General features: G+C 46.5%; 1 protein-coding gene across 32 annotated transcripts in view; it reads left to right on the top strand.

The window, feature by feature from the left end:
- HUWE1 (HECT, UBA and WWE domain containing E3 ubiquitin protein ligase 1) overlaps nucleotides 1–24670 on the top strand; it is a 146478-nt gene extending 121808 nt beyond the window's left edge. For 13 of the 32 annotated variants that reach the window (XM_070605492.1, XM_070605491.1, XM_070605499.1 and 10 more), the window contains 30 exons: nucleotides 55–223; nucleotides 1542–1770; nucleotides 2388–2566; nucleotides 2840–2929; nucleotides 3091–3245; nucleotides 4434–4479; nucleotides 5966–6253; nucleotides 7400–7691; nucleotides 7890–8020; nucleotides 8551–8765; nucleotides 8842–9130; nucleotides 9268–9370; nucleotides 10208–10754; nucleotides 11460–12063; nucleotides 12806–12927; nucleotides 13040–13196; nucleotides 14801–14933; nucleotides 15218–15420; nucleotides 16013–16140; nucleotides 17433–17529; nucleotides 18431–18586; nucleotides 19027–19272; nucleotides 19496–19613; nucleotides 20090–20230; nucleotides 21206–21493; nucleotides 21602–21707; nucleotides 22359–22476; nucleotides 22791–22972; nucleotides 23258–23448; nucleotides 24035–24670. In XM_070605492.1, coding sequence (XP_070461593.1) covers nucleotides 55–223; nucleotides 1542–1770; nucleotides 2388–2566; nucleotides 2840–2929; nucleotides 3091–3245; nucleotides 4434–4479; nucleotides 5966–6253; nucleotides 7400–7691; nucleotides 7890–8020; nucleotides 8551–8765; nucleotides 8842–9130; nucleotides 9268–9370; nucleotides 10208–10754; nucleotides 11460–12063; nucleotides 12806–12927; nucleotides 13040–13196; nucleotides 14801–14933; nucleotides 15218–15420; nucleotides 16013–16140; nucleotides 17433–17529; nucleotides 18431–18586; nucleotides 19027–19272; nucleotides 19496–19613; nucleotides 20090–20230; nucleotides 21206–21493; nucleotides 21602–21707; nucleotides 22359–22476; nucleotides 22791–22972; nucleotides 23258–23448; nucleotides 24035–24137 — 5826 coding nt within the window. In that variant the 3' untranslated portion in view covers nucleotides 24138–24670. The remainder of the gene's footprint in view (nucleotides 1–54; nucleotides 224–1541; nucleotides 1771–2387; nucleotides 2567–2839; nucleotides 2930–3090; nucleotides 3246–4433; nucleotides 4480–5965; nucleotides 6254–7399; nucleotides 7692–7889; nucleotides 8021–8550; nucleotides 8766–8841; nucleotides 9131–9267; nucleotides 9371–10207; nucleotides 10755–11459; nucleotides 12064–12805; nucleotides 12928–13039; nucleotides 13197–14800; nucleotides 14934–15217; nucleotides 15421–16012; nucleotides 16141–17432; nucleotides 17530–18430; nucleotides 18587–19026; nucleotides 19273–19495; nucleotides 19614–20089; nucleotides 20231–21205; nucleotides 21494–21601; nucleotides 21708–22358; nucleotides 22477–22790; nucleotides 22973–23257; nucleotides 23449–24034) is intronic. The other 19 variants (XM_070605507.1, XM_070605506.1, XM_070605515.1 and 16 more) reach the window with 10 other exon arrangements.
- Nucleotides 24671–24998: the final 328 nt, after the last annotated feature.

The following is a 24998-nucleotide window of genomic DNA, read 5'->3' on the forward strand; positions in this document are numbered from 1 at the left end:
ACTTCAGAAAACCCTTACCTCCAGCAATTCTCCATCTCCTATTTTCCCCTTAAGGAGGATGATGAAGGTGAAGAGGGAGATGAAGACGATGACGACGATGGCTCTGAAATGGAATTGGATGAGGATTACCCTGATATGAACGCTTCTCCCTTGGTCCGATTTGAGCGCTTTGACCGGGAGGATGATCTCATCATTGAGTTTGACAACATGTTCTCCAGTGCTAGTAAGATACAGGGGCTCAGCTGGGTTTTATCTCTTGATTCTTATACCCTTCTCTAGGGTAAGCCAAGCAGTGAACCAGAGCAGCTATCAGTCTGATAGAGAAAGCACTTCTTTTCCTATGCTGACTTCCTGGGGCAAGGGATATCTGAATCCATCTCTCTCAATAAGTGTATACTTAGAAGAAGGAATTTTGAGAGGCTGCTTTTGTTCTCTCCACCTCGGTAAATAGGCAGCCATTTTAGAGCCTGGACAACTTGATGATTTGCTTGAATTTTTTTTAAAAAATGTGATACCAAGGTTGGCTACATCAGGCACCCCATGTGCACGCTACAGTGAAAGGGCAATCAATAATCCTTGTGTCTGTAATACTGGATCTTAAGAGTTTGGATGGACGCCTTTGAGCTTGGCATTGGGGAATAGATTTGAGCACATTCACTCTGTTCATCAAGGATGCATCTTTTCAGAGGAGAGAGTGAATCTCTTCCCTCCTCCTTCATCAACGTCAGAGTTCCCTTTTAACATCGAATTCTTAAAATCAAGCTGTCTTGAGAAGGCGGGTCTTGTCCCCAAATCATAGGTATATAGCAGAAAACACTGAACTGTTCTGGTCTGTTGTCTTGGCCAAGTAGTCTCTTACCTCTTTGAGCCTCAGTTTGTCACCTGTAAATGAACAGTTTGAAAAGAAAAAAAAAAAACGGGTTGGATTACATAATCTTCAAGATACCGTCTGTTCTGTGATTTTCTTTGCATTTTTGTGATTTCCATCAGTCTTCTTTATGTTGAGCCTCTGTCCATTTAGCAAATTGAACAAATATTTGAGGAGTGCCTACTGTGTTACAGTAGTGAAAAAGAATCCTTTTCCCTCATAGGAGCTTTAGGATCTGTTAGGAATTATGCAGGCATTACATTGTAGTATGGTAAGAAAGCACAGAGTAAAAGGTTACTAAGCCAATCTAAAATCAGAGCAAATGACATCAAGGCCAAGAACAAAAGAACAGGTAAAGAAGAGGGAGAGGAGTCTTCAAGGTGGAGGGAGCAGCATGTTTCTGAGGGGCCTAGAAGCAGCCACTGTGGCTATAGTGTGGAGAATGGATTGGGAGAAGGTACTATTTAGGAGGCCGTTGCCGTATCTAGGTGAAAGATGGTGGCATAAGCTATGGCAATATCAGTGATTGTAGATGAGGTGTGGGAATGAGGGAGAAAGGACAAAGCTCAGGTTTCCGTGTGAGGAAGTAAGGCCCAGGAGACATGGTTCTGCTTGAACAACCATGAAAGAAATTTCTTTTTGGCCCTGACCCCTTTGCATATTGTCCTTGCAGCAGACATCCCTCCATCCCCAGGAAATATCCCTACCACCCACCCACTGATGGTACGCCATGCAGACCACAGTTCCCTGACGCTGGGCAGTGGCTCCTCTACAACACGTCTCACACAGGGCATCGGGCGCAGTCAGAGGACCCTAAGGCAGCTGACAGCCAATACAGGCCATACCATTCACGTTCACTACCCTGGGAATCGCCAGCCCAACCCTCCTCTTATACTCCAGAGGTGAGTTACGAAGAAGATTGTTGGGCTCACTGGGCTTCGGCATTGTCTTGACCTGGGAGGAACAGTCCATCACTTAACACTCTTAGCACACACACAAATAATGTATTTGCCCATTTCTTTGTGTATTGTATGTGTAGCGTTTTGGGGGAATACAAATTGTACAACATGTCCTTTTGCTTAAATGTCTTATGCATACATTTAGCGGTCATTAAGCATCTCATGCCAAACACTTAAAGCTTTAGGTCCCTGTCCTCAGGCTTAGAGTTTAGTGGGAGAAACAATTTTAGAAGTGAGAGAGAGACATGCAGGTGTCATAATGGTCAATGTGCAAACTGTAGTGAGTGTACAAGAGAGGCATTATACCCTAAAACAGTGCCTAGCATTATCAGTGACACTCACTCTGCTAGGAACTATGGAATAATATGCATCCTCAGCCCAAATAAAGTTTGCAAACTTACAGAGTAAGTTAGAAAAGTAACTTAGACTTATATATAGTATGATCAAGTCCATAATAGTGTTAGGCATTTCCTAGAGGATACAGAAAAGATTTCACAATAACAGGTTGTGGGGCCCCTATGGATGTACAGTGACCATGGCATCCCACCATCACCCTACAGGTTGCTTGGTCCCTCTGCTGCTGCTGACATCCTTCAGCTGAGCAGCAGTCTTCCCCTACAAAGCCGGGGTCGGGCCCGCCTCCTGGTGGGCAACGATGACGTTCACATCATCGCACGGTCTGATGATGAACTGCTGGATGACTTTTTCCATGACCAGAGCACAGCTACCAGCCAAGCAGGCAAGTTTGGGGAGGGTACAGTTTGTCAGATTCTACTCTTCCCTGCTGAGGGCAAGCAGAACAGCATCTCCCCAGCCTGGAGAAACCCCATTTTATAGGAGCCAGAACACCCAATGACTTAGCCAAGAGCAACAAAAACTTTATCATCTCTGGATACCTTGTGATGTGCCAAACCTTGTGATAGACATTGGGTCCTGTTAGGAAAATAGTGCAATTTTTGGATCAGTTGACATGACGAGGCCAAGAGTCTTACTCTTCTTTGTTCCCCTACAGGGACCCTGTCCAGCATCCCCACAGCCCTGACCCGCTGGACAGAGGAATGCAAAGTTCTTGATGCTGAGAGCATGCATGACTGTGTTTCAGGTGTGTGGCAGATTGGTTATCAGGACAGTAGTGAGCCTTCCAGGGCTGGGACAAGTGCATGGAAAGTTGTTTTCCTAGTTCTCTGTGACCACAAGCTCTGCCTCTTGGCTTCTTCCCTCACCTCCCCTGAGTAGCCTCTGATCTTGGCTTCTTTGATCCAGTTGTTAAAGTGCCCATTGTCAATCACCTGGAATTCCTGAGGGATGAGGAGCTGGAAGAAAGGCGAGAGAAACGCAGGAAACAACTGGCTGAGGAAGAAACAAAGATAACTGACAAAGGCAAAGAAGATAAGGAGAACAGGGATCAGAGTGCACAGGTAATTCCCAAGGGCTGGGAGGATTCATTTTTGGCTATGTCTGCCTTAACTTTCATACATTTTTAGTGTATATGTGGCACCAGGAGTCATCAAAAAATCCTAGGAGGTTCACATTGAACCTGAGAAATGATCCATTCCAAGTTTACCATACACTCACATGGTTTTATGGGGAAAGAATTCAAATACAGAGGGAAGATTATTTCTCCGGTGTCTCGCTGGGAAAAACTGGAGCCAGAACCAGAGTAACTCCTGACTCACCAGTCACACTGTGTAGTCTCTACCTTTAGCGACTGCAACTAGACAGGAAGAATGATTTTGACTGAGCCCAATGTTCTTGGGGGTTCAATTCCATTTCTCTCAGTGGATTGCCTTACCAAGTGTAGGTGAACCTTACCAAGATGACCCCATTCCATCATTTGAATAAGTTAGGATTAGGCTTCAGATCAGAGAGAATATTTCTACCCTGAACCCCATCACCATGTCATTTTCTAGGGCTCAATTTTTAAAATCTCAAGCGTGATTTTGGAGGAAGCTACCTACCTTTTTTTGAAACTTCTGGGACCTTGAACAGTATTGATTTAAGATATATTAATAAGTAAAAGCTGATAGAAATATGAAGACATTAAAAGACTTGAGTGAAAGACTTTATTATACCCCACTCAGCAGTTAGAGGATATTGAAATGTTCAGTTACGATAATAAGCTTGATCTAACAAATACCTTTGTATAGAACTTTTACCTAACAAACAGTAACATAGTTTCAAACACGTGAAAAGAGAGAGAAAATAAGCAAGCCTGGCATGTGACTGAAAAAACTGGAATGAGCCCAAGAAAAGGAAATATATAGAGAGATGAATACATAGAGATGAAACTTTTCAGAAATGTTGCTGGTCTCAATAGTTGTGTTTAGGTCATGTCCTGTGCCCAGCTCAGCTCTAAAGTGGTCTTTATTATGCTTTCCTCTCATTGTTCACTCAGTCCCCTGGCAGTTTTCCTCTTGTCCCCAAGCTATTCTTGAACATGAGTGTGTGTTAGAGAAACTGGAGATTATAATTGCACACTAAATTGCTCATCTTCCATCTAGGTCATTGAACTCCTAGATGGCATATGAGGGGGATGGTGACTATTACAGTTGACCTCTATCTTAGTGCTTGCACGTTCCAGATTGGTCTCTCCCTTCTCTTTGCAGTGTACTGCATCTAAGACAAATGACTCCACTGAACAAAACCTCTCAGGTAACTCTCCCTCCCTTTTCCCCATCTTGCTAATTGGCTAGCTCTTTCTCCCGACCCTTCCAAGTAGCTGGCCCAAGTGGGCTGAAGATGAACACTGGTGCTCTGTGGGATGAGGTAGTAGATTGTATAGTTTTAGGGTCATACCCCATCTTGGAGATAACTATACAGTCTACTGTCTTTCCCACGGTGGTACACTTCCCCTCCGACATGCTCTGTTCAGATTCTTGTTCTAATTATCCTGTGCTGCATTCTGACCATGTGTCCTGTCCCCTTTGGTGACCACCATGGTGTGGTACTTAATGAGAATACCTGATGACAGTGGTTCCCAAGTGCCAGTCCTTAGTGGAAATGAACAAAATAAGGAAAGTTTAATGAGTTTTTCAGAAAGCTGAATTTATCCAATTTGAAGGACTGTTTTTATAGCGATTGTATCCTTCCTAGTTCTTTGGTATCAGAATATTTTTATTAAATGATATCGATGGGATTTTTTTATTACTTGGTTAAACTAAAAGTTGGTAACCTTTTGTTAGTCTCCTTTTATTTTTTCTTTTTTATATATAAATTTTTTGGGTCTGTGGAATCTAAAAGTCTAGGAATGTTGTCTTGAGCAATCTGCTTTTGGGAAGGTAGCTCTGTGTGCTAAATGGTATTACTACTATATGCTTTCTATTTCTCTTTCTATTCTACTTAATGTCGGTAGCCATTTTGTGATTCTAATAACTGGTCCATGTGGTATTATTTGTCTCCCCCACCCCTATTTCCTCAGAACTTTCTTCTGCTTCCCTATACCCTCTGTCTCCTTTGGCACTTGAGTTGGGAAATGATTGTACCAAAGTCTACATGATATTTTTTATAGCAGTGGAAGAGGGTAGATGTCCTGGTGCCCTTAATCTAGCAAAAGGTCTTTGAAAGGATCTGTCATCAGGTAAAATGGCCTTTTGCCTGCTGCCCTTGCTGGAGGATTCTGCTCATGCCAGGGTGAGGTAGTAAGTTGTATTGTTGTGGGGTAGGGATTTTAGGCCCCAATTAGAAGATAACTATACAACTTACTACTTTCCCTGGTGTGTGGCATATTCATATTTAGTCTTGGCACTGTTGCTTCCGTCAGACAGAGTTTTGGATGTTGTTTGGATAATCAAGACTAGAAGAAAAAAAGGGAGGTGGAAGGGGACAGGTGATATTTAGGGTGAGGCATACATCATTATGAAGTGATTTGAACTCTTCCTCTTCCACCTGGGGCACAGAAAGGATTTAATTCTTAGGATCTACAAGGAGTTAGATCTCCCATTCTTGGAACTAAGATAGCACTGGGCCTTAGCCCTCATCCTGGGTATACCAGACCAGTGACAAGCTATTTCTGGAGCAACTGGTGGTCGGAGGGAGTCCTGCATCACTGGCTGGGTGGGATACTTGTCAAGCCACATGTGCTGTTTGAGTCCTTGGCTGATTGCCCTTTAACAACCCATTGTCATTCTTTCCGAGAAAGATGGAACACCTATGCCTGACAGCTACCCAACAACCCCATCTTCAACTGATGCAGCTACATCTGAGCCCAAGGAGACCCTTGTTACTCTGCAGCCCTCACAACAACCACCAACACTCCCACCCCCACCAGCGTTGGGAGAGATTCCTCAAGAGCTGCAGTCCCCAGCTGGAGAAAGGGGAAGCTCTACCCAGCTACTGATGCCTGTAGAACCAGAGGAATTGGGTCCCACAAGGCCAAGCGGAGAAGCAGAAACAACTCAGATGGAGTTATCCCCAGCTCCCACTATAAGTGAGTAGAATTTCAAGGTTTTGGGGGAGATAGGAGGAAAGAATGGACATCTTCGTAGTTTCTCTTTACTCTCTTACTTTAGAGAAATACTAGAAGTTTAAGTCCTCACATAGTAGGATCTCAGCTTGCTCATTAGCTTTCTTAGCTAAAGTGGAGGTTTCTTCTCCATATCCTCAAGTGATTATACATCTGAATATCTAATGATACTAGTAATGATGCCAACAGTTAATTGGGATAAGCACTCTGTTTCTGGGCTATCATGCCAGGGTTATTACTTAATTTCTTTAAAAACAGCCCTCCAAAGTTGGGTCAGCCTGGTGGCACAGCAGTTGAAGTTCGCACAATCTGCTCCAGTGGCCCGGGGTTTGTGGGTTTGGGTTCCAGGTGCGGACCTACACACTGTTTGTCGGGCCATGCTGTGGCAGGCGTCCCATGTATAAAAAAAATAGAGGAAGATAGGCACGGATCTTAGCTCAAGGCTAATCTTCCTCAAAAGAAAAACATACAAAGTAGATGGTGTTATATCCGTGAGTAAACTGAAACTCAGAAGTGAAATAATTAGCCTCAGATCACTAAATAAGTGGTTGAACTGAGATTAAAATCTAGATCTGTGTGACTCTAAAGCTTGCTCTCCTTTAACAGTTCCAGGGATGGCAAGCACATGACCCCACACATAAGCTCTCCCATCCTGGCAGACACCATTTATCTCATGGCACTATTTCCCACTGGTTTGAAATGGGGCCTCAAAATTCTTCTCAGCAGTGTTCCATCAGGGTAAATTGAAACCTGTTTGCCATCCCTGCTCTATACCATGCTACTTGTGATGTGCTCTGGAGAAACCTTAAGGTGTAGGAGTTTTCTCCTTCAAGGGACCTTGTTTGTTTAGATAAATAGAACCAACATGCATGTACAAATGGTGTTTGCAGGGAATCTGAAAGTGACAAGATCCCTTACCCAGGGTGCCTAGGGAAGATGTTTCATAGGCATGCCTGGAACACTGTAAATATTCAACAGATGATAGAAAGGGTTTGAGCTGAGCCTTTTAAAGCAGATAGGATTAAGGGGGAACATCAGGCCAGCGTAGAGTGAAGGTGGAAAAGTGAGAAATCTGATCTGGCTGCTTCTTAATTCGGCCCCCTCTTCCAGGCAGAGATCTAACCTCTCCATGTGACTTCCTCCTAGCCTCTCTTTCCCCAGAGAGAGCTGAAGATTCTGATGCACTGACAGCTGTCAGCAGTCAACTGGAAGGCTCTCCCATGGACACCAGCAGCCTAGCTTCCTGTACCCTGGAGGAGGCTGTAGGTGATACCTCAGCAGCTGGCAGTTCTGAGCAACCCACAGCAGGCAGCTCCACTCCTGGGGATGCCCCACCGGTTGTGACAGAATTGCAAGGCGGGGGTGATGAGTCAGGGGAACCTGCCCAGCCCCCCGAGGACAGGTAAGCACTGTACGAGCAAGAGGAGGACAGGAGATACTGGCAGGTATTTCAGGCCACGTCTATACTTGTTAAATAATGCACATGCTTGGTACACTGGGGAAGTCAACCTAGCTTCTATGAGAAAGGGGTATTATAGAGGAGTATTTTATAAATGGGGAAACACAATGCAGAGAACAATCTGAAAATTATTTCCTTCAGCTCTCCTCCCGCATCCTCTGAGAGTTCTTCCACCAGAGATTCCGCTGTAGCCATTTCTGGAGCAGATTCCCGGGGAATCCTAGAAGAGCCACTGCCTTCAACAAGCAGTGAAGAAGAAGATCCCCTTGCAGGTGAGCTCCATGTGTGCTCAGGCCATCCTGGGGCTGTTTAGGTTTCTAGTAGCCCTTGGCATGAAAATGCCCACCAGTCAAACAGTTCCATCCAAATGGAGGACAGCATTATATGTGAGAGGAAGACCAGCAGTTAGGAGATACTGACACTGCATAATGGAATGAGCCCAGGCTTTGGAGTCAAACTGATCTTAGCTCAAATCCCCCATCTACTGCCACCTACCTGTAGGACCTGGGGTCATTAACTTTCTGATCTTCATTGATACTGAGGGGGAGTGGTGATAATTACATTATGGGGTCTTGATGAAGGTTAATTGACAGTGTACTCATAGAACCTGGCACATAACAAGAGCTGTTCTGAGCCTAGGGAAGGTGGCTGGACCTCCTTTGTGTGTCCTGTGTCCTTTGCATGCAGTGAGGACAAACCAAGCTGGTTTCCCTCAAGCAAGGCTGTGTAGTTTCTTTCCTCCAGGGGTATCTTAGGCGTCGGTAGAGGTGTGAGTCCCTTCACATCTTGCATTTTCCCTCAGGTATCAGTCTCCCTGAAGGTGTGGACCCCTCTTTTCTGGCTGCTCTACCTGATGATATCCGCCGAGAAGTCCTCCAGAACCAGCTGGGCATCCGTCCACCAACCCGGACTGCCCCCTCAACAAATAGCTCAGCTCCTGCAGTGGTGGGGAATCCTGGTGTGACCGAAGTGAGCCCTGAGTTCCTGGCTGCCCTGCCTCCAGCCATCCAGGAGGAAGTATGTGAGCGGGGAGCTGGTGGGGCCAGGCTGCCTGGCTGTGAGTGTGCCCCCATTGACTTCGTCTGCTCTGTAGGTGCTGGCACAGCAGAGAGCTGAGCAACAGCGACGGGAACTGGCACAGAATGCCAGCTCAGATACCCCCATGGACCCTGTGACCTTCATCCAGACTCTGCCCTCAGACCTGCGTCGTAGTGTCCTGGAAGACATGGAGGACAGTGTGTTGGCCGTGATGCCACCTGACATTGCAGCTGAGGCACAAGCCCTGAGGCGAGAGCAGGAAGCCCGGCAGCGGCAGCTCATGCACGAGCGGCTCTTTGGGCACAGCAGCACCTCTGCACTGTCTGCCATCCTCCGTAGCCCGGGTACAGAGGGAGGCAAGTGGGAGGGCTCTGGAATATCTAGCTTTGACCACATGAAGCTCTGTTGTTCCCTTTTGTATTGCCTGAACCCAGCTCACCACCCCTTCCCCATTTCAGTTTCTGTTTTTCTTTCCTTCCAGCTTTCACCAGTCGCCTAAGTGGCAACCGTGGGGTCCAGTATACTCGCCTTGCTGTGCAGAGAGGTGGCACCTTCCAGATGGGGGGTAGCAGCAGCCATAACAGGTACCTTTGTCTGTGTTTTCACCTTGCCATCCCACCTCATGTCTGCTACTAGTCCACCTCCCTTAATTTATAGGTGGAGAGGCTGGATGACCTCTCTAGGATGTTTCCTTGAATGAGTCGAGGAGCCAGATCTTTGGAAGCTCCCTTCAGAAAGCCACACTTTGGGGTTAGTATAGCTACTGTAGACCATAATCACAAAGTAAGGCAGGCTAGCAGCAGGCACTAGCTATGGAAAGCTACCACAAGGAAAACCACCTGCCTCCCATGCAAATAGGAAAACAATGGAGCCACTTGCCTTGAGATTGTAGTGTCTAGGCTGCAGAAGTAGAGAGGAGTTCATTATTAAACAGGCTGAAGCAGAGTGGACCCAACATGCCAAAATGTGAAGGGAGTGATCAGTCCCTATACAGCACTCAACCCCTTGGTTGTCTATAGAAGGCAAAAATAAGCATCATCTCCTAAGACTTTAGGTGCAGTCCGATTTTACTAATTGGTGATACAGATCTGGACTGGAATCTCTACTCTCTTCTCAGTCATTGTGTGATGTAGGGCAAGTCACTTAACCTGTTTGAGCCTCTTGTTTGTCGTCTCAGAAATGGGCAATTCTCTAGTCTTTACAGCATCGTTGTGAGGAAGCTGTTGTAGACATTGTAGAGTGCCTGGTACATAGTAGGCACTCAAGAGGGCAGCTCTTCTTACTATTAAGAGCCCTTGGACTGGGCACCCTCCTTTCTGAAGCCTACTTGGAAGTGTCCAGTTCATCCCCTTCCCCTAGGCCTATGCGTGATCCCAGAGCTCTAGCTGAAGTGTTACCCAGAAGTCATGCTTCTCTTCCAGGCCTTCTGGCAGTAACGTGGACACTCTCCTCCGCCTCCGAGGACGGCTCCTCCTGGACCACGAAGCTCTATCTTGTCTCCTGGTCCTACTTTTTGTGGATGAACCAAAACTCAATACTAGCCGTCTACACCGAGTACTGAGAAATCTCTGCTACCATGCCCAGACCCGCCACTGGGTCATCCGCAGCCTGCTGTCCATCTTGCAGCGCAGCAGTGAGAGTGAGCTGTGCATTGAAACACCCAAACTCTCCTCAAGTGAAGAAAAGGGCAAAAAGTCAAGCAAGAGTTGTGGGTCAAGCAGCCATGAGAACCGGCCTCTGGACCTGCTGCACAAGATGGAGTCTAAGAGCTCCAACCAGCTTTCCTGGCTCTCAGTATCCATGGATGCAGCCCTAGGCTGCAGGACTAATATATTCCAGATCCAGCGTTCAGGGGGGCGCAAACATACCGAGAAACATGCAAGCAGCGGCTCCACTGTCCACATTCACCCCCAGGCTGCTCCAGTTGTCTGCAGACATGTTCTGGACACACTCATTCAATTGGCCAAGGTGAGGAGCTTGAAGGAACCCAGCTCCTGGGGACGGAAGAGGGGTGGCAGCCACAGCCTAGGTGAAATCTGAACTCTGAAGGAGGTAGCAGGTCTTTCTTAGCTGTTAGTGCTGAGGTCTGTATTATTTCTGGGAAATTGTCTGGTAAATAACTCGGTGGGTTTTTTATCTTCACTCTTTACAATTTTTAAGCATTGTCTCGTTCAGTCATCAAAACAACCCTCAGTGGTCTATATGATTCCCATATTACAGATGAAGAAGCTGGGATACAGAAATTTTTACTGGCTTTGTCATGTGGCTGTAAGTGATAGAGCTGTCTGGACCTAGAACTTAATTCAGGCTTCTTTTTAATAAGCATTGCTGCTATTTGTTGAAGGACTGCCTTGTGACAGGCAGTATGCAAAATACAGTATCTATTTTAATCTCAACAATTTTGCAAGGCAGGGTAGTTGGCCTCCCCATTTTATAACTACAGAGACTGACACTCAGGAAAGTTTGCCAATTGTCTGTCTCCCTACAAAGCCCCTGCTTTTTGCTCTCGGCTGTTTCACCATCAGTTGGATAAAACTCACATGTGACATCTCCCATGTTAGCAAAGTTGTCTAAAGGAGTGGAGAGTCTAGGAACCAGTTGTCTTTCTGTGTCAGGAAGCTGTATTTTCTACGTAGACCCCCTAGACCAAGCCTGTCCTTCTTTTCCCCACAGGTGTTTCCCAGCCACTTCACACAGCAGCGGACCAAAGAAACAAACTGTGAGAGTGATAGGGAGAGGGGCAGTAAGCAGACCTGCAGCCCATGCTCTTCACAACCCAACAGTAGTGGCATTTGCACAGACTTCTGGGACTTATTGGTAAAACTGGACAACATGAATGTCAGCCGGAAAGGCAAGAACTCTGTGAAGTCAGTACCAGTGAGTGCTAGTGGTGAGGGGGAAACCTCCCCATACAGCCTTGAGGCCTCTCCACTGGGACAGCTCATGAACATGTTGTCACACCCAGTAATCCGCCGGAGCTCTCTCTTAACTGAGAAACTCCTCAGACTCCTTTCTCTCATCTCAATCGCTCTCCCAGAAAACAAAGTATCGGAAGCACAGACTAATTCTGGCAGCAGTGCTTCCTCCACCACTGTTACCACCTCAACCACATCTACTACCACTACCACTGCCGCCTCCAGCACGCCCACTCCTGCTACTGCAACCACCCCTGTCACTTCTGCTCCAGCCTTGGTTGCTGCCACGGCTATATCCACCATTGCCGTAGCTGCTTCGACGACAGTGACTACCCCCACGACTGCTACCACTACTGTTTCAAGTAAGTGTGGATATAGGCTGGGAGCTGTGGGTTGTATACACCCACCTCACCCCCGTTCCCTCATCCAGGTATTCCTCCCTAAATGATAGCGATCAGCTTGGTTTGTGTTTGTGAGAGCCAAATGTGTTCATTCTCACCCTTGTCACTCCCAGTTATCTTTCCATGTTCCCCTTGCTCCCTCTCCCCCTCCACCTCTCCGTCTCTGTCTCTCTCTCACACACACACACTCCTGTGAAGACCAGCAGACATTCACTGAATGTGACTTCCCCTAGTCTAAGCACCAAAAGGAGGAGAGAGAGAAAGTCTCTGTCTTCAAAGAATTTCCAGCTTGGTTGAGAGAGCCAGTTCTCAGAGGAAAGAGTTCAAGAGCAGGAAGGATACAATGTGAATCGGTAGAATAGAGTAGCCATGCCATCACAGAAAGTGAAGCAAATGAGCCCTGCAGTAGACTAGTAAGAATTATTTGAAGTAGCTTTTGAAAAAGGGGCTTTCAGAGGGGCTCTGTGATAGTAGGGGAACAGTTGAGAGAAATGTCTGGGATTCTTTGTCACTTTAGAAGGTACAGTCATAAAAGTTTTTGGCATCCCAAGTCATTTGGATTTGGCTTTGGTGGGTGGATCTTCATTTTCACTACCTTCCCATTTTGAAGCCCTGGACAGTTCAGCGACTCCTTGGTTCTGTCACTTACATCTCTGGCATGTGAGTTTCAGAGGCTTATGGTGTTCCGTCTCTTTTCTCAAAGCTTGTACTACTACTAAAGCCAGCAAATCTCCAGCGAAGGTGGGTGATGGGGGCAGCAGCAGTGCAGACTTTAAGATGGTATCGTCTGGCCTCACTGAAAACCAGCTACAACTCTCTGTGGAGGTGAGTCCAAGCTCTTCTGAGCTCCCAAGGTTGGGGGAGACAAGGTAGATGGGGGCTGATAATATTTTAGTTCTCAAGTTGAGGCTTACTCCTTCTCCCTTTCTTTTCCCAGGTGTTGACATCCCACTCTTGTTCTGAAGAAGGCCTAGAGGATGCAGCTAATGTGTTACTGCAGCTCTCTCGGGGGGACTCTGGGACCCGGGACACTGTTCTCAAGCTGCTACTGAATGGAGCCCGCCATCTGGGTTATACCCTCTGTAAACAGATAGGTAATAATAAGAGTAAAGCATCTGTCTTTTTGGAACCTTCCGCTTAGGTGTCAACTTTTTCTGGAAGCCTTCCCTGAACTCCCAGGTTAAGTCAAACTCTAATAGGCTTCTGTAACACAGCTCTCTTCTGTCAGAGCACTGATAATACTGAGTCTGTCTTCCTCTGCTCAGTTGTTCTTCGAGAGCAAGGCAGGGCATCTCTCTCCATCCCCAATACCTGGCATACAGCAGGTAATCAGTGCTTAGTGAAAGAAAATGAGCATGTGTAGGATCAGCGGTGCCCTCGTCTCCATTCGGGGCATTCATAAGAGCCCTATGATGAGCCTACTGAGGCATCTTCGCCACTTCAGAGATGCACCTACACTACATTCAGGCTCAGGAATTGAGAATCAGAATAATATCCTCTGCCTTTGTGCAGTTTTTGTTTTTTGGGTTTTTTTGGGTTTTTTTTTTTTTTTGGAGGAAGATTAGCCCTGAGCTAACATCTGCTGCCAATCCTCCTCTTTTCACTGAGGAAGACTGGCCCTGAGCTAACATCCGTGCCCATCCTCCTCTCCTTTATACATGGGATGCCTACCACAGCATGGCGTGCCAAGCGGTGCCATGTCCGCACCCAGGATCCAAACCAGTGAACCCCGGGCCACTGAAGCGGAATGTGCGCACTTAACCACTGCCGCCACCGGGCAGCCCCTGTGCAATTTTGAGGGTACAAAAATTCTAACCACACTTGCAAATTATCTAGTTTCAGTCTTCTTCCTTCCTGTTTTATCAAGAAGAAAACTAAAACCTAGGGTGATAAAATGATTGAATCAAGGAGTAGAGCCAAATTTTCTTTGAGCATAGAGAGTATCTTTGCTCTCTTCCCACCCCCATCCCAATCATGAGTCTCCCCAGATCTCGGCTACCTGCTTGGTTATCTCCTTTTCACCTGAGATAATGTGAGAGTCAATTGGACTGTATGACCCAGAGTATTCTTTGCTGCATGAAAATTGTAAGGTTCTTCCAGAAGAGGTGTCTGACCTTTCTTGACTGCTAGCACTTATTCAACACCCATAGGCCAGGCAGCCTAGGCACTCTACTGCACAGTTATCTCCTAATTGTCAAAGCAGCCTTGTGAGGTTCAGCAGTATTAGTCTTATTATTAAGATGGGTAAGCAGAGTTTGCCTGAGATCACCACAAAAACCTCAGAAGTTCAAGGCTCCAAAACATAGTTTTTCTCCTCTGCATTGAGTTGCAATTTATGTAGATTCCACAGATTCTTTTTTTTTTCTTTTTTTAAAGATTGGCACCTGAGCTAACAACTGTTGCCAATCTCTTTTTTTTTTTCCTGCTTTACCTCCCCAAATCCCCCAGTACATAGTTGTATATCTTAGTTGCAGGTCCTTCTAGTTGTGTCCACAGATTCTTGAGGCTGAGTAAATTGGCAGTCCCTGGGTGGCTGATGCATGAGCACACATATGAACAGAGCAAAATTCCTGCTCACTCCAGATTCTCTGCAGCTGAGCAAAGAGGATGGCCTAGGCAGGTTTCTTGGAAAGATTTGGCTTTCAGCCACTTCGCCAGGAAAGTCTCTGAACACTTGCTTGCTCCTCTGCCTGCCCAGGTACCCTTCTGGCTGAGCTACGAGAATACAACTTGGAACAGCAGCGGCGAGCCCAATGTGAGACCCTCTCTCCTGATGGCCTGCCTGAGGAGCAGCCACAGACCACCAAGCTGAAAGGCAAAATGCAAAGCAGGTAGGTAGTAGCTGCCCATTTGGCTGTGGGTCTGGAATCTAGGACATTCTGAAAGGTGGCTCTTAATGGTTTCTTGGTTGTTGTGTTCCCCGCCCCCCCCCCCCCCCCGCCTTTGGTCAGATTTTCTTATCTGTCCTGTACACACTCAACCCTGTTTGTTCCAACTTGTGAGATTTCCTTCTGCAACCCCTGACCCCTCTGGTTGACACCAGAAGGCCCTGCTTGCTCTGGGTGTTTATGCTCTGATGCTGTCAATATACGCAAGCCACCTCTACACTATCCAGGTTTGACATGGCTGAGAATGTGGTAATTGTGGCATCTCAGAAGCGACCTCTGGGTGGCCGGGAGCTTCAACTGCCTTCTATGTCCATGTTGACATCCAAGACATCTACCCAGAAGTTCTTCTTGAGGGTACTGCAGGTCATCATCCAGCTCCGGGACGACACACGCCGAGCTAACAAGAAAGCCAAGCAGACAGGCAGGCTAGGTATGGAACTGGAGTGTCCAGTTGAGGGGCAGGGTTGGTGGTGGAGAACCCAGAGTCCCTGGAGGGTAGGACTTAATGTCATGTCTCCTTCCTGTTCGACCTTTCCAAGAGGAAGTGATGATCTTTTCTTAAAGTTTTGATGGCTGTATTCTGTATCTCGAGCTGTCTGCATAGGAAATTCATTAGAGCAAGTGAGAATTAAGGGGGAATGGGAATCTGGCAAGGAAATTGGGGGTGGATCTTTTGCTGAACGAGATTCAATTCACTGAGTGTGCTTCCTTTCTACTTCCTTGATCACTCCTGACTAAAACATTGAAGCCATGTTGCCTCAGCCGTGGCCTGCCAAATCCTACCTCTTTCCTCCTATCCTGCAGAACTCTCAGCTGCCACCATCCGTCTGCCTAGCACCTTGTCCCCTGCCCTTATCTGTAACGGTAGCTCTTAGTGCCTGATGATGAGCACTCTGAAGCTGCCTGAGCTAAAGCTCAAAGATCTCAGCAAGATGCCCTGTGGCAGCCCAGAAGACAGGAGAGAGAATATTGGGCATTCCCTCTTTCTACATTTTATATCTTGCCTTTTTTCTTTCTCCCAGGTTCCTCCGGTTTAGGCTCAGCTAGCAGCATCCAGGCAGCTGTTCGGCAGCTGGAGGCTGAGGCTGATGCCATTATACAAATGGTACGTGAGGGTCAAAGGGCGCGGAGACAGCAACAAGCAGCAACGGTTAGCATGATGCCTGTGGCCCCTCATTCATTTGTCTCCCCGCCTTTTCCCCACCACATCATCAGTGGGGTTTCACTGCCCTTACTTTGTATGCTTTTGCATTAAGTTTGCTATATGAATGCTTCTGGACAACAGGGTTACTTTCTGTTGGTGTTTTCTTTACTGTTTGTTCATTGGTTTGTTCATTTGGTTCGATTTGATTTAAAGCTTGGCCATCATACCCCACTCCCAGCTATCCAGTCAACAGTGGCGCTTTTGCAAACTGCATAATGCTTAAGTGTCTGGGTTCTGAGGGGATGTGGGATGAAGATTTTTCAGGCTCATGGAACAATGCAGGTACATTAGAGACATCTCAGGAATCCTGCCCTTGAAAGTCCCCCAAACTTGGTACACATCCCATGCAGCCTCTTCTGGCGATGGCTGGTCCCTCCATCCTGGCCTCTGCCTCTATTCTCCATACTCGCTTGTCACCTAGGCACTCAGGCACTTTTAGGAGCAAACTTTCAGGTTCCTAGGTAGCCAGCTCATTGTTGGGATCCCAGCACAGATTGCCTGCAGGAAAAGCCTGGCATCACGTATGTATGCTGTGGCAGTCTCTCATTGTTTTCCTGTCCTTGCAACATGCAAGTTACCTTCCCGAGATTCAGGAAATAAAGGTATCCTGAGGCCTGGTTTTTCTTTGTATATAATTACTGTTAGACATACAGTATGATTTCATCGAGCATGCTGGGAACAGCATAGAATTTGAGGGCCATGACTCCAGCAGGGTAGAAAGGGAAAATAGCTATTATTCTGGAGTATTTTTTCTGGTCAGTCTCTTTCCTACACCTGATAGGATAGATGTTGGCTTTTTGAATAATCCCACCCATCAAAGGAAGCACTGATTCACCTATTATTTCCCCTTTTGTGAGCAAACAGAAACAAAGAGCAAACCTACTTTCTGCCCATCTGAGTTTATATGTATGTATATATGTATGTATATATATGTAAACTATACCCAGAAGAATTCTTGAAGTTATCCAGGAGGCTCATGTCTGACTGAACATAGGTCTGGAGTAGAGTGGAGGCAATACAGGCATCCAGGGACCTCTTTGGAAAAGCTCGCTAGCTCAGGGTTGATGACAGCAAAGGAGGTGGGAAGGCCATTCTTTTTTCCTGGAGAGCTACAGAGCTTCCTGATCAAATATTGGAAGCTTCTTTCTAAGCTTATGATGTATGAGAAGTGGTAGAGCCAGCCTCTCGCCTATCCTTGAGTTGTACCCTTTATGTGACTCTGTCTCCCTTTTATCCAGTCGGAGTCAAGCCAGTCGGAGGCATCTGTCCGAAGGGAAGAGTCACCCATGGATGTGGACCAGCCATCTCCCAGTGCTCAGGATACTCAGTCCATTGGTCAGTACTACTTCCTGTTTCCAGCCCAGCAAAAGGGAGAGCCAGTCTTCATGGAATGTCTGCTGGATACCCTACTCTCAACATACATCAACTCAGTGTTTTCTGATTTGTTCTAGTGGACACTGGTTTCTATAAATCTTAATAGGCATTTACCAACCAACTAAGATCACTAACCATCACCACCTCACCCTCGTTGTAGATTTATAGCACACGTTGCAATCCCTGTAATAAAGAAACTGTGATATGATATTACATGTGGAGACAGCATGTGTTTGAGTCTTGGCTCCTCCATTTACTAGCTGTGGGGCGTGAGGCAAATCTCTCTTTGCTTTAGTTTTCTCCTTTAAAAGAGAGATGATCATAGTTAGGATTGAACAAGTTAACACATGTATACAGCACTTACAGCAGTACCTCACACACACACAGGTTGCTGTTGTTAGCAACATTTCTCAAAGTTAATTGCACATAGAATACTTTTTGGCACCGTTTTAACCAATTCCTATGGGATAGTGTTGTCATAGGACGTCCATTTTTGAAATATATTAAAGCATTTAATAATCCACAGGTTCTCTGGGAGTTAATGAGGCAATGAGTACACCAGCACTATCTGGTAGAACTTCCCTGCGGTAACCACTAGCCACATGTGGCTGTTGGGCGCTTGAAATGTGGCTAGTGTAACTGAGGAACCATGTTTTGTGTTGTATTAATTTTATTAATTTAAATTTAAATGCCATCCAGTATAGGACTGGAGTTTGCTTTCAGGTGTCACTCAGTATTACTCAGTGACTAGTGGGCCAGTCTACTTGATCTGTCTGATGGCTTGCACATTTGATCTGGGCAAAATATAAAGGAAGGAAAAACCTCAAAGGCTTTCTGACTCTCTTCTCTATGTGCCTTGCAGGCTCAGATGGAGCCCTACAGGGGGAGAAGGAGAAGGAGGAGAGGCCTCCTGAGTTACCCCTGCTCAGTGAGCAGCTGAGCTTGGATGAGCTGTGGGACATGCTAGGAGAGTGTCTAAAGGAACTGGAGGAATCCCATGACCAGCATGCGGTGCTAGGTGAGTTGTGGTCTGAGGGCCCAGGTCCCAACCCACTGATCTTCTCTGGGACCCTTTCTACCAGCTTAATTTTCTTCCTTCCAGGTCACCCCTCTATATCAGTGTCTCTGTAATAAGAATTCAAAGGAGAGGTTTCTTCCTCTGACTTCAGTGTCAGGAAAAAAGATTTGCCTTCTCTTTTAGTAGCTCATATCTTTCTTTTTTTTTAGACCAGGAGAATCTTTATAACTGGTTAACTATCCGATTTTTTTTTTTTTTTGGCTTCAAGGAAGCTGTGACTTCCTCTGTGGCTTCATTTTTTCTATGCTACCATTATATCTCTCCTGCAAGTTTTTATTATTTCTTCTTCTGTATACTTTTATAATTTGATCATGACAGTGAAGAGGTTCGTATGTAGAAATTTGTAAAGTAAAATGTCACTTCTTTATTCCTACCCCCAGTGCTACAGCCTGCCGTCGAGGCATTTTTTCTGGTCCATGCCACAGAGCGGGAGAGCAAGCCTCCTGTCCGAGACACTCGTGAGAGCCAGCTGGCGCACATCAAGGACGAGCCTCCTCCACTCTCCCCTGCCCCCTTAACCCCAGCCACTCCTTCCTCCCTTGATCCATTCTTCTCCCGAGAGCCTTCATCTATGCACATCTCCTCAAGCCTGCCCCCTGACACGCAGAAGTTCCTTCGCTTTGCAGGTACAGGGAACTCTTACATCTCCAAATATAGAAGGTTTCATTTTTTTTACAGGGTCATTTTGTGCATTTTATTCTTGGCTGATTTGTGGAGGGAGAGAGTGTGTGTGTGTGTGTGTCACTCTTTTTTCCTGAAATGAGGAAAAGAGGGTTGCTGGCTGGTTGGCTGTCATCAGTCCTCGGGGACGCACGATGTGCTGATTCCTGCTGTCCTTTCTCCCCTCAGAGACTCACCGCACTGTGTTAAATCAGATCCTACGGCAGTCCACCACCCACCTTGCTGATGGGCCTTTTGCTGTCCTGGTAGACTACATTCGTGTCCTCGACTTTGATGTCAAGCGCAAGTATGTGCCTTGGATGTTGGGGGTGGGTTAGGAACTCTCTCTAAATGGTATCTCCCCTCCCAGAAAGGAATCAAAGTTCCTCCTGGGGCACTGTTTCCAAGGAAAGAATGTTCCCTTGGTGGCAGCCCTTGGGATGGTGCTGGGCAGAAGGGAAGAGATTCATCTGTGCCACTGACAGTCATTGTACCTATACTCCCTGGCCTTCTCCACCCCAGCCTTCTTTCTTCATCAGAGAAATTTGAGCCTTCTGTTTAACCACATGATGTCTAAAGTCCCATTCCATCCTTTGGGGTAGTACAGGACATGCAGGTAGCCATAGTAACTTGCAGCAGGGCACAGGGGGTCCTCCACAAAACTCCTGTCATCCCTACCCTTCTCTTCCTTTCTGTATGCCTACCTGCTTATTGCAGAAAATCTGTGCCACAATCTCTGTGGGCTCACCCAATCTTACTTTCCTTCCTTTCCTGCCTCCCAAGATATTTTCGCCAAGAGCTGGAGCGTTTGGACGAGGGGCTCCGGAAAGAAGACATGGCTGTGCACGTCCGCCGTGACCATGTGTTTGAAGATTCCTATCGTGAACTGCACCGGAAATCCCCTGAAGAAATGAAGAATCGATTGTAAGAGCCCAGAGCAGAGAAGAGACAGGATGAGAGAGTGGGGACCCTTTCTACGTGGTAGTGAAGGCTTACTCAGGCCCCAGAGGTGCAAGGAAATTCAGGGAGGTGCTGCCCTCCCCGTTAGGAATTTCCAATAGGAATCTGGCTTAGATAATCTCCTTGAGCTGTTGCCCATCTTTTTGGGCAACAGTCTCGTGAGACTGGTCTTCTGCTGGCTGGCCTTTGAGCTGAGCTACCCAACAATTCCCAGACAGAGGAGTCTTGGGCATTTACAAAGATACCCCTGATGGCTTCGCAGAGAGAGCTTTCTCCATTGTTACGATAGGAATGGGAAGCTTGCTAAGCAAATGGTACCTGGGTTGGGGGAGACCACACTTGCATGAGCGGCCCCCCACCAAATTGATAATCACTCGCTGGTGATTCTGAAACCACCTGGAGCAGATGAGTCATTTGCAGTACCAAATATTGTGGGAGCTGATGAGACGATAGACCTATTGGAGTAGTTTGATGCTCCTGAACACAGAAACTTGATTCCTCTCCTCCCCTCGTGGCATGGGTTCATCATCCATGTAACCACACAGGAAGTCAGAGGCTTCTGAATCAGACTGGGCCCTGCTCCTCCACCACCAAATCCTTATAGACATTGGACTCTGGGCTCAGCTCTCTCTGACACCACTTGACTCCTTCTCCTTGCTTTCCCTAAGTGAGGCCTCATTTAAGGCCTCTATACTTTTCCTGTTGATGTTTTCTGGAATATCAGTGAGTCTTTACTGATACTTCAGGACATCTCTTCTATCAGTGATGCCCTTTTTTGTCTGAGATCCCCACCCCTCCTCTGCATTCACCTCTGTCCTCTGGCCCTGAACTCTGTAGCCACTGCTTCACTCACTCACTCACTCAGTCGGGTCATACTGCATAAAGGAAAGGATTTGTCCTAGGCCTTCTGCACATCTCTGTTTCTGCTCTCTTATCTAGGTATATAGTGTTTGAAGGAGAAGAAGGGCAGGATGCTGGAGGCCTCCTGCGGGAGTGGTATATGATCATCTCTCGGGAGATGTTTAACCCTATGTATGCCTTGTTCCGTACCTCACCCGGCGATCGGGTCACCTACACCATCAATCCATCTTCCCACTGCAACCCCAACCACCTCAGCTACTTCAAGTTTGTAGGACGCATTGTGGCCAAAGCTGTATATGACAACCGCCTCCTGGAGTGCTACTTTACTCGGTCCTTCTACAAACACATCTTGGGCAAGTCTGTGAGGTGAGGATGTGACACGGTCCTGGGAGTCAGATCCTTTTCTTGTGTCCCACCCCTGTGCTGCCTCTCCTCCACCCCAATCCATGACCCTGTCTAATTGTGTTTTTCTAGATATACAGATATGGAGAGCGAAGATTACCACTTTTACCAGGGCCTGGTTTATCTGCTGGAAAATGATGTCTCCACACTAGGCTATGACCTCACCTTCAGCACTGAGGTAAGTCAGGAAATCCTGACTGTAGCACATCCCAGCTAGTCTAGGAAACCCATTCTGGTATCACCCTTGAACTGGCATTGGAGAACCTCTCCTGGTTCTAAGGAAGCATCTCTACTACTTAAAGTCCCATGCCTCATCTCCCATCCAGCAGAGAGCAGTATGTATTTGTATGAGACATCACAAACAGAAAAACCAAAATTTGTAAACAATCCAGGCAGTTTTCCCTAGGAAAACATTTATTTAAAAAATGTTCCAGTATATTATTTTTTATTCCCAAAGTTAGTTCATTGTAGAAAAATTGTACAAATAGAGATAAATGGAAAACAAAATTTTAAGGTTATTCTTCCCCCAAATTGTTTTCCATAAAGATTATGTTGTGTTACATTATGTCTGTTAGCCATGCCCTTTTCCCTTTTATTGTTGATAATTTCTTTACTTTTTGTAAGTCTGTATGTGTTTTAGGGCCAAACCCTTGGCCTTTCTCTATTAGGAAGTTATGAGCTTATGAAAAAAGTCACTTTTTTTTTTATGACCTGCTTTATCTCTCTGCCCAGGACACAGCAAAGAATTTAGAGTATGTTCCCAGGTATCTATGTAAGTCCCATCCTAGACCAAGCCTGATACGCATGATTGGTGTTTTGGGTGTTCTAGGTCCAAGAGTTTGGAGTCTGTGAAGTTCGTGACCTCAAACCCAATGGGGCAAACATCTTGGTAACAGAAGAGAATAAGAAGGAGTATGTACACTTGGTGTGCCAGATGAGAATGACAGGTAGGGGAAATGTCCTTTAGACCCCTTGTTGCTTAATATGAGAAGAGATCAGACAGACCTCACACATTGAACAGTTGTTGTTTCTTCTCTTCCCCTATGTCAGCCACAAATGCCTTGCACAAAGAGAGTCCAAAAACCTGACCAATAATAACCTCCCTTTATCCACCCTCATACAGGGGCCTAGAAACAGAGTGGTAGGTGAAGCAGGCAGACTAATCAGCATCCTAGTAGCAGCAGGAGCCAGATTGGGCATCTCTGACCTCTAACAGTTGTACAAGTTCAGATGCCACATGGCTTCTTGGTTCTCTTCCCAGGAGCCATCCGCAAACAGCTGGCAGCTTTCTTAGAAGGTTTCTATGAGATCATTCCAAAGCGCCTCATTTCCATCTTCACTGAGCAAGAGTTAGAGCTGCTTATATCAGGACTGCCCACAATCGACATTGATGATTTGAAATCTAACACTGAATACCACAAGTACCAGTCCAACTCTATTCAGGTGAGCTGCTGCTGGCATCCCTCCCCATATCCCTAAGCAGTGCTAGTTTGTATGACACCAAATAAACCAGTACTCTTAGGGGAAAGGGGTTGTGGATGACAGCTTACCTATACCTAACTCTTCATTCTTCTGGAGCCTGTTTTCAGGTGATGTTCTTGCTCATCTTATGGATGAAAGAACTGAAGCTCATCTCAAAGAAGGGATTTGCCTAAGATTCCAAATCCCATCCTCCATCCTTCCAGGAGCTTTCTATCTGATGCTGGCTTCTTCTGTCTCTTCCTGCAGATCCAGTGGTTCTGGAGAGCGTTGCGTTCTTTCGACCAAGCTGACCGTGCCAAGTTCCTTCAGTTTGTTACGGGTACTTCCAAGGTGCCCCTGCAAGGTTTTGCTGCCCTTGAAGGCATGAATGGCATTCAGAAGTTTCAGATCCATCGAGATGACAGGTCCACAGATCGCCTGCCTTCAGCTCACACATGGTAAGAGGAAGGGTTTGTTTTCCTTTTCAGCATCTGGATTGAGTTTGCATATTTGCCACTTCTAGGCCCCTGCCCAAGGTCAGGGACCTAGATCTGACCCCAGTTACCCTGGACCTGGGGTACCTCACAGTTTGGTGGTTTTGTGGAGAAGATGATGTTTGAGATGAGAAGCTGGCCCAGACTCACAGTGGGGTCGGGGAGACATTTTAGGTGAACACCACCACATGAGAGCATGGTGTATTCCAGGGCTGCTTGTGGCTGGAGCAAGGACTTTCAAGGAGCAGAAGGCTAAAGAACTCAGCAGACGTCAGGTCACCAGTGACCCTGAACGCCTCCTTGGAGCTTGCACCTTAGCCCGTAGGCAAGGCCTTGGTGTTTGAGGAGTGACAGGATTAGATTTATGTTGTAGATGTCTGGTGGCCAGTAATGGGGACAAATGAGGAGAGCAAACCGAGCTAGGACAAGATTGGGAGTCCACAAGCACAGATTAGGTTCCCTCAGGGAGGAGAGGTCAAGTGGGCACCATGGGAACACAGGGATTTGGTTATCATCTTTTGTCAAGAACTGATCTTTCTTCTTTCCATAGTTTTAATCAGCTGGACCTGCCTGCCTATGAGAGCTTTGAGAAGCTCCGCCACATGCTACTATTGGCCATCCAGGAGTGCTCTGAAGGCTTTGGGCTGGCCTAATAAGGCCCCGCCCATCACTGTGGGGTTTTTCTATCATTGTTGGACCTGGGAAGGGGGGAAATGGAAAACAAAAAAGAACTAGAAAGAAAATGTCAAAAAACAATAAATGAAATCCACCAACTCACCATGTGTGTGTCCCAGCTGCCCCATCTTCCCCAGCGCATACCCATTCCCCTTGTCCTGCTCATTCTCTCTCCCTCTTGCCCTTTTCCTCACCTCCCCTCCCCGTTCCATGCCGTCCATGATCCCCACCCCATGTGTTTAAAAGGCAGTAGCCTTTGCAGGGACCTGTTTGTCCCAACTGTTTGAACAGTGTGCTCCTCAGATTCTGTGTTCAGAAGGATTTGCTGCATTGAGACTTGAAACCTTTGGATAGGGGAAAAAAATTATATATATATATATTTTTTTGTTCTGTTTGCATTTCTTAATTTGTGCTTGGAATGTGTTGATGTGCACAGCTAATGATTCAATGCGAGACAAGATTGGCGTCTGTGTTGTGGAGGTTTCAAATAAAGAGCACTCTTCATAACTCACTTTTCACCACGGAGTTTTTTTCAAACTTAAAGAAAAATAACTCTCGAGTACATGCTAGACGTCTAGAGGAAAGATCCAAATGGACTCTACAGAAAACCATCTCTGCCACCACCACTGGTGCATCCTCCTTCAAAGTTGGTTTCCCCATAGTCAGGAGAGATCAGCAGCCACCAAGAATTGGGGGGGAGTCTGTTTCTTAGAGTGGAATCTGCACTTGGGGTGGTGATAGAGATTGTAGCCAAGGACAAAGCATCACCTTGCTCAAGGGGAACAAACCAGCAGGTTGTAACAAACGTTCAAGAACTCACTCAACCCAACCGACAGTCC

This window comes from Equus przewalskii, chromosome X, assembly GCF_037783145.1.
Source record: "Equus przewalskii isolate Varuska chromosome X, EquPr2, whole genome shotgun sequence".
NCBI lineage: Eukaryota > Metazoa > Chordata > Mammalia > Perissodactyla > Equidae > Equus > Equus przewalskii.